The sequence below is a fragment of the Meles meles genome, chromosome 1 (genome assembly GCF_922984935.1).
Source record: "Meles meles chromosome 1, mMelMel3.1 paternal haplotype, whole genome shotgun sequence".
NCBI lineage: Eukaryota > Metazoa > Chordata > Mammalia > Carnivora > Mustelidae > Meles > Meles meles.
The window spans coordinates 35,246,596-35,255,615 of record NC_060066.1 but is presented as its reverse complement, the minus strand read 5'-3'; the positions used below and the strand labels follow the sequence as shown (position 1 = coordinate 35,255,615).

The 9,020-nt window shown below is 49.4% G+C and overlaps 1 protein-coding gene across 1 annotated transcript; it reads right to left on the bottom strand.

Annotated features, from left to right (window-relative positions):
- Positions 1–1,825: 1,825 nt before the first annotated feature.
- On the bottom strand, positions 1,826–8,698 carry KLF10 (Kruppel like factor 10). Its single transcript, XM_045978819.1, has 4 exons — positions 8,299–8,698; positions 4,931–5,164; positions 3,908–4,820; positions 1,826–3,422 (listed from the first exon to the last, which is right to left on the bottom strand). The coding sequence occupies exons 1-4, from the start codon at positions 8,332–8,334 to the stop codon at positions 3,163–3,165; spliced, it is 1,443 nt and encodes a 480-aa protein (XP_045834775.1). The 5' UTR covers positions 8,335–8,698; the 3' UTR covers positions 1,826–3,162.
- Positions 8,699–9,020: the final 322 nt, after the last annotated feature.

The following is a 9,020-nucleotide window of genomic DNA, read 5'->3' as shown; positions in this document are numbered from 1 at the left end:
ATCCTGGATTAGGTCCTCTAACAGAAAAAAAAGACATAGGTAGAAAAACTAGTGAAACCCAAACAAGGTCTATAGTTTAGTTTAATAGTATTGTACCAAGATTAATTTCTTTGTTTTGACAAATGTTCTGGGACTATGTAAGATGTTACAAGGAAAAGCTGGATGAAAGGTAAATGGGAACCCTACTTTTGCAACCCTAAATCTAAAATTATCTAAAAAGAATGAACTGTTAAAACAGCTTGCCTATCAGCAATTTCATACGGTCCAACTCGTATGTCAGACAAGAAACCACCAAAACTAGTGCTAAAGCTACACAAATACATTATCATTATATGCTCCAAATGTTCTTGTTTGGGGACAATTTTTTCATCAAGATGAGAGCCGGCATGAACATTCAACTCAAATATAAAAATATATTACTCGGTTAAAATAATGTGATTTACGGAATTTCTAAGGTAAAGACTTGGATGCCAACTAGGATAGGAGCACGGCAATGGGTGGCGCATTTCCTCTGCCCACGTCATTCCAAGGCGGTGGGTACTAGGTCAGCTACCTTCCTGTACTCCCAACTTCTGAAGACCTGCCATCATGAGGAACTGAGTCAGGATGGTCCAGGTTCCCAGTGTAGAAACCAAAGAACAGCAAGGCCCCTCCCCAGCAAGCTGTGTTGAACTCGGGTGGTGTTAAGTTTCCAAGGAATAAATGGCAACAGGTGCATGGATAACCCGAGATGCTTGCCTTGTGACTGGTGCCAAGTGAATACATTACACTGCTCCTTCCCATGGGTTCAACAGTGCGCCAGGCTTCAGGTCGACGGTTAAGCTGGACACTGCGCAAGACATTCTCTCATGACAAGGTTTCAGAGCCAACTAAAATCTCCAGAACTATCCTCAATACACCAAGTAGCATTTACAGCTCCTAGTCCCACTGACAAGTCACTAGCAAGTGTTTCTCTCCGCAGGTGTATTACCTTTCACACAGCTTGAAGACCAGTATGTTTATTGCATTTAAGGTTTCACTTAAGGACCCGAGCTAATCTAACTTCTAGGCATGAGTAATTTATGCTCAATTTAACAGGTCAGGCTCCTTTTCATTTGCTGCAGCGGTCTCATTGCTTGTAATTATTCACTGTGGTATGCCCTTTAACTTAATGCTACTTAAGGTTCTGCTGAGAGCTAAAGATATATTTCAATCCCAAATCACCAAAATGTCGAAGAATGTTTGAAGATTAAAATGTGTTGGTTTCCCACACATTTCCCCACACATTCCCAGGGTCCTGGGATCGAGCCCCACATCGGGCTCTCTGCTCCGCGGGAAGCCTGCTTTCTCCTCTCTCTGCCTGCTTGTGATCTCTGTCAAATAAATAAATAAAATCTTTAAAAAAAAATGTGTTGGTTTAAGGGGCGCCTGGGTGGCTCGGTGGTTCGGCTTCTGCCTTTGGCTCAGGTCATGATCCCGGGGTCCTGGGATCGAGCCCTGCATCAGGAAGCCTGCTTCTCCCTCTCCCACTCCCCCTGCTTGTGTTCTCTCTCTCACTGTCTGTCAAAAAAAATCTTAAAAAAAATAAAATAAAATAGAAATTAAAATGTATTGGTTCTTTAGCTGGGCAGGCTTGCAAATTATCTCAATGAATATGTCGATCCCAGGCCTCACTCTGTATACTCTCTATAAATGGATGCATGTTAAGGATATACTCCTGCAGTTCTAAATTTGATTGAAGCTCCTAGAGAAATTCAGACACTAAGTCTTTTGGATAGTACCATAAGTGATCGCTGTCATGGTTAGACTGAGAATGGTTTTCAACAAATGCAACCAACCAAGTAAATATACCAAAGGAAATTCTTTATTGTAAACAAGATATAAAGTCCAACAAAAGAAATGTTGTGCAAATTGTAAATCACAAGTTTTTATTAAAAGAAAATTCTTGTTTTCCAAGTGTCCAAGTTTTGATGTCAGAAATTAACATCCAAGAGAAAATGTTAAATGGGAATATAGTGCCATTTTTCACTATATATTTTAAACAATTTACTTTTGTTTTACCACTGTGTATATCATCCACTATACAACAGAATGTAACAGAAATACTGTTAACAAAAGTGAATGTTTTAACCAACTTTATTGACCCAGTTCCACCTCCCCCCAGCCCCCCCAATGAAAAACTCCTATAAATTAACAGGACATCTGTCCATGTGAATAGTGGTCACTAACTTTCTAATTCAATAAAGCACACATTACATCCTCATAATATAAGGGTACTTTACTGATGACATAAGCCATCTTTTTCAAGGAGTTCTCTAAAATTCTTGGTATCCCTTTTTTACAATATATTTTTATCTTCAAAATTTTTTTCTAAACAAAGTGCAATGTATCTTAGAGTCTACAGAAAAACACATTGGTATACAATTTTCAAATCTACACAAGAAACTGCAGGCAAACTAAAAGTTCAAAGCATAATAAAATGCTTAGATACAGTCATCTGTTAAACTTTCAAAACAAAAACACACAAAAAAATTGTAGCTATACCTCAAAGCAATTAAATTATTGAGGAGTCCAATTCGTTGGGCCCTCTTCAGCAATATACAGCTGCTTAATTCCAAATGTTAGCAAGTATAAAAATGCTAGTTCTAGATATATTTAACAACTACATCCACGAAGTTGACTGGAAAGACTAGAAATAGTAAACAAGGTAACTAGGAAAAGATGCCAATATTCATAATAATACAAATCAATTTTCCATCTCCGTCTCTGTACCGCAATGTTTATTTCCAGTCTCTGTACTCTTGAAACCAGTGCTTTAGAAGAATCACATTGAAAAGTTGGTCTCAAGTATAAATGGTGAAAATGAAGTAATAAATTGTGCACACAAATTCAAAATCTGTGCTACCTGTGTTGACCTCATCTGAAACCTTCAAAAAATATTTAAAGGAATAAAAGCTTTCTCCTCTCTCTTATGTGATAAGAAATGAATCCTGCCACTCTGTGACCTGCTTGTGGCTGCAGCACTTCTTGTCCTCTAACCCAGGCCGAGCCTTCTCCTCAGGCTGTAGGGCTTCTGCTCTCGGCCCACACTGGAGGGCCACAGACTTGCAGTGGAAGCGTTTTTACATCACCACTGGTTCTGGCTGTGACCAAAGTTACTTCTGCTTCTCACCTTCTGAGCGGTCACTGTGTGGGGGCAGGGGTTGGAGGTAAGGCAATGTCATTTAACTTGCTCACTTCCATCTGCCAGTTTGGTAGCTTCTTGGCTGACAGATGGCGCCGGGCATGCTTGGTCAAATGGTCACTCCTCATGAACCGCCGGTCACACATGGGACAAGCAAATTTCTTTTCGCCTGTGTGGGTTCGCCGGTGTCTGGACAGTTCATCAGAACGGGCAAACCTCCTTTCACAGCCTTTCCAGCTACAGCTAAAAGGCTTTTCTCCTGAGACAAAGAAATTCAGATCATCATTACATGTATTCATCAAATCATTGGAAACGACATATCTAATTACATCTAAAGATATACATGTTAAACATCTAAAGAGAATCTTTTCAAAATAAAAGCTACTAAATGAATCAACTGTTAAGTGAACATGTGTACTGCTCTATTTTCAACTTTCACTCTGTCACATTCATAGGAAACTTCCCTTTATAAAAAGCCAAAAATAAAAAGGTTTTCTGACTTCAACTATGGTACGAAGGCTTTAGAGATACTTTACTAAACTACTCAGACACTTAAGAATCATTTGAGAAATTAAGACAAAAACACTTGGAGGAAATCTTTTGTAGGAACTTGTAGTGGTAATATCAGCCACTGAACTGGCTAATAAATCGAGCTCTTCTTTAACATACTTGGTTCATATTTGTGATCATGGCCTAAAAATACACATCTAACTTTCTAAGACACAAGTAAGAAGTGGTTGGTACCTGTGTGTGTTCTCATGTGGGCCTTCAGATGAGAGCTCTTAAAGTACGTCTTGCCACATCCTGGGTGGCTGCAGATGTGACTTCTTATCCTGGAGGAGTCAATCTGAGGAGTGACTTTTGCTGCGGAAGGGGAAAACCCCGGAGCAGGGGCAATAGGGGAGAGTCTGGTGCCATTTGGGCTCACCACTGGAGGCTTTGGGTTCTGAACAACGGGCTGGGGTACGACAAACATGACAGCGCCTTTGGGCACCTGAGTGCCCATGAACACAACAGGTGGGCAGACAGCTGGTGGCTGACTGGGTGGAGTGCTAGGAACGACTGTTGTCACAACAGGGTTGTTGGCAGGGAGGGGAACCATCTGACAGATGACTGGCATAGGTGGCACTCCCCCTGTCGATATTGCAGGTGGAGAGACCAACACCGACTTCTGTTGTGGGGACACAGGGGCTGGCTGAGGTCTACAGATGACAGTTTCTGAGGAAGGCACAGAAAAGTCATAAAGTGCAGGACTTGCTTTCTCATCAATGTCTGCCGCTGTGTTTCTTTCACACTTGGATCTGTTCGGTGACACAGCTGCACAGGGGATGTTTTTTCTTGCAGCCTCAACAGTTACGTGGGTTCTTCTTCGAAAAGAATTGTCCTGATAGTTGAGAACGCTGGCTGCTTTCACTGGGCAAGATCGGTGGTTACACAGCTGGGCATCAGCTGTGTGACGAATCACACTCGTGGCCTGAGCCTTGGGCAGTTTGGGGGCAGGTACTGGGCTCTTATCTTCATCTTTGAAAGATGCAGCAATGTGAGGCTTGGCAGCATCTGAGAATGATTTGAAGTGTCCAGTAGATGGCGCTGATGCCATCAAATTTGACACTTGAGAGGGTTCAAAGTCAGAAGGACTGTAAGGTGGAGTCAAACACTAGAAAAGAAAAATACACAGGCAATGGGCATGAAAAATTAAGTTCATTGTGTAAATGATAAAAAAAAATCCGTCACCTGCATTCTCATCTTAAAAACAGTAATACTTACAAATGCTGGGATCGTATGAAAATCAGGTGTACCCGGGAGTAGATTCTCTTCCTCAGACATATCGGATACTGGAGTAACAGGTCTGTTTTCAATGTATTTCTTAAAATCAGACTTCCAACTGCAGCTCATTGACATAAGTGCTTCTACAGCTTCAAAATCACTCTTTTCTGTAGTTTTGTTCCATGAATACAGAGTCTCTTTTGATCTCTCAGAAATAATTTCCATCCTTTCCTCCTGAAGAAAAAAAAAAGATCAAATGATTATAAGCATTTTCTTGTCCTCCAAGTAACACAAAGAGCAACATGCAAACTTTTTCCTTTACAATTTACACAACTTTCCAAGTTTCTGAAAGAATTTTCTCTCACCCCAACTAATGGTAATGGTAAAAATAAAATCTTCATTTTCATTCTTTTGCACTTAGGGTTGAACATTGATATCCTTGCAATGGAGAAAGGAGCACATCACTGCCCTTAAGGAGACCAAGGCTTAAGATAGCAATGCATATATGATCCAAAACAACAACAACAAAAAGAACCTGATTTAGAAATTTTATATTCTTCCCAGAGTAGCCTTTGCAACTGGGATCAGACAAAATAACTAAAGGAAGGCTCCACAAAAGTTCTTTTTTAAATACTACAGGTGTGGCATGAGGACTTTCGAGATACCAGTTCCTAACGGGTGGGGGGGGGGGGGGGGACCTCACAACTTTCTTAAAAAGGCTTAAGTGTAGTGCACAGACCTCTGTCCTGATGATATGAATCTGACCTTCGGAAAGTCACTTTCCACTTTAGAATAAAGTCAACAGCATAGAAATCCTCAGCGTCTCTTTAAAATTACTGCATTAGGTTACTTGAAATCTTTCATAGCTTGATTATCTCCGGTAAAGAGAGATACATTGAAATATGTGGGAAAATCCCAAAGCCTTATTGAAACTTCGTTCTTCATGTTTGTGTTCCTTTTCACACAATGGTTTGCTATGCACAACTATGACCAGCTAATGGAATACTACTAAAAAATGGCCAATCATAAAATTTAATCTTCTACCCAGAAAATGCAAAAAACTGACTGTAATGAGTCTTCAATAGTCCAATCAAATGTATTTTAATTTTTAAAATAACTGATGACAAGAATGACAGCACATGCTTGGCATTTATTTGTATTGCTCCCTCTATCAAGTGTTTAATGCTTCAGATATTATTAAAGTTCCTTGAACTGCTCTTTAAAAAAAAAAAAAAATGGTACCACCCACCACCTCCCATCATCCATTAATGTGATCCCATTCTTTTGGTCTAACTAGAGATCGTGTAAAAATACCGAAAAGCATTCTTTACGCTGCAAGGTATTATTCTCAATGTTTGTTTAAAAAAAAAATGCATACACCCTTCGTGTTGAAATCCTCAGAAAGGGAGCCACAGCTCTTGAAATTTCACTAGTAAGGCTATTGCATAATCGCGCGCCCCTTTATGTAAGCTGCAACGGACAGCGCTTGTATGTGTAAAAGCCCGAAGACGCCAATGCAAAGAAAAAAAAAAAAACGAAAAGACAGGCAAGCAGGGAAGGGGAGTGTGAGCTTGGAAGGGCAGGAAGAGAAGCGGGGAGGGGAGGAAAGGGAGTGGGGCGCGAGGCAGGAAAGGGAAGAACGGGTGGAAGCAGGGGCGGGGGAGGCAGACGAGGGGCGGGGGCGGACGGCGGGGGAGATCCTCGCTGGCGGAGACAGACGGATGGGGCCGCCCTAACCTCAATGAGGCTCGCGGGTGAGTCACTGGGAACATTCCTCGCCGCTCGCACGTCCCCGCGCCCCTGCCCCCGCCATTGGCCAGCCTGCCCGGCGGCTCGGGCCCGGATTGGCTGGACCGTGAAGGGCGGGGGGCGCGGGGGAGGAGGGGGCGAGGCATGTGAACAAAGCGTGATCAGCCGCTGCTCCCGGCCGCGCAGGAAACGTGAACTGGGAATTGCCGCGCCGTCACCTTTCACCTACTTCCTGAGCCCGCGGGCCCCCGCCCTCGCGCCGGCCCGGGGGAGGGGCCGCGGGCACCGCCGCCAACCGCCCGGCAGTGCGCGCCCGAGCCCGCGGGGAGGGGCGGGGCCGCGGGCGCAGGCTCCGGGAGCGCCCGCCCCTCCCCGTTCCCGGAGAGCCGCCGTTCCCTTAGGAACCGACAGCGGGGCTGGGCCTCGTTGCCGCCCCTGGCGGAGGCCGGGGCTGGGTCACTCCGGGACGAGAAGCTCCCTGGGCGCACCCGCTCCCGGCCCATCCCCCGGCCTCCGCCTCAGCTGCGGGAGGAGGAGTCGGGTCCCCGCGGAAACCCGGCCCCCGCCCTCCTCCCGGCCGCAGCCCCCGGGGATCCGGCCGAGCCCTCGGCGCTTCCCGCCCACGCCGCCCGCGGGACCTCAGACCACCCCGTCTTTCACGCAGACGCTGCGCCCCCTCCCCGCGGTTTCCGGCAGCTTCATCTCGGCCCGCCGAGTATCCACGGGTTCCCAGACGTGCAGCCCCCACAGGCTCCGGCTCCAGACGCGCGGCCCCACGGCCCGCGGCTCCCGCCTCGACACGCGGCCCCCGCGTCTCGCGGCCCCGGCTCCCCCCGCCCACATCCCCCGCCCCGCTGCTGGCTCCCGCTTTCCACCCTCCCACCCCCAAGGCATCTCCCTACCCCCCCTCCCAGGGGGTCCTCAGAAGGCGGCCACTTGCTCCCGCGGGGGATGGGGAGTCCCCTGCCGACGTCTGGGGGCGCACCTCCTCGTCCCCCCGGGTGGTCCGGGGCCCACGTGCCACTCCTCCACCCCCACGCCGGGCGCCCCCTCCCCCAGCCCCCGGCTGTCTGCTGAGCAGCCCCAGTACCACAAGCCTCGGCTCAGACCCCCAAGAGGGGCAGCCCCCTCTCCTCTCCTGTGGACACCCCGCCCCTCAAATGCCAGTAAGCAGCCCCCTCCCGCCCTGGGTCGCATTCCTGATCTAGACGGCGGCATCTCTCCCGGGTGCCAGGTGCAGGGTAGCCCCCTTGTCACCCCCCTCCCCTTCCACACCTACCCCTGTCCTCGCTGCCAGGGCAGCAGCCCCCTCCTCGCACCCTTCCAGTTATCCTCCCCCTCATCTGCCCCAAGTCTCCCAGCGGAGCTACCCCTTCCCCTCATGACACCTTGAGTAAGAGCCCGGTCCCTTCGGCTGAAGATCCCAATCCGCCTGTCCTGACCCACTCCGTGACACACACGCCCTCACCAATGCCCAGTGTGCAGGCAGAAAGCCCCTTCCTCCCCCAGGACTCCGCTGCAGCAGGCGCCGCTGATGTCAAGGGCTCGGGGCTAGTGCCCCGGCTGGCCCCTCAGACGCAGCGAGGAAGGAAGGACTGGGGCATCCCCAGGTGACTTACCGCAGCCTGCTGGAGAGAAGCGCCGAAGTTGAGCATGGTTGGCTGCCTGGCCGCCGGCCGCGAGCTGACTGGCTGCTCTGCTGCTTGGCCACAGACGGACGCCGGGAGACACTCGACGCCGCTCCCGCCGCCGCCGCGCTCCGCGCCGTCTGCCCCCTCCCCATTCAGGTAGCCTCTCCGCTTGCCCCGCGCCGCGGGCGGGGGTGGGGGCGGAGCCTGCGGCCGGCCAATCAGCGACAAAGGTGTGTGAGGCGTCGGCCAATGAGCTCCCGGGGCCACGCGTGATCAGCGGCTGCCCGGCAGCGTGAAGCTTGTGTCAGTGGAGCGTGTACACAATCCCCGGCAGCGTGTTCCCTCGGCCCTGCCCGAGGGAACTCCCAACGCCACCTGACTCAGTGACACCCCCCAACCCTCGCCCACCCTCCCCTGCCGTCCTCCGCTCCGGCCTAGGGGGCGGTGCCGCGAGCGGGGGCCTAGCCCGGAGGCGCGGCGGCGGCGCGCCCAGGCCCTGCGGAGGGCCGGCCCCACGTGGGAGGTGGGGAGGGATGCCCGCTCCGCCCCGTCCCCTCTCCTCGGGGCCCCATCTCTTCCAGCCGCACGGTGGGCGGGACGCCGGGCAGCCGGGCGGGGGAGGCGGCGGCTGCTAGCCAAGGCGCCCGAGCCAAGAGATTTGCTTTTGGAAGCGCCGTCCTTTTAGGCGTCTGGCAAGAAAGCAGAGCCCG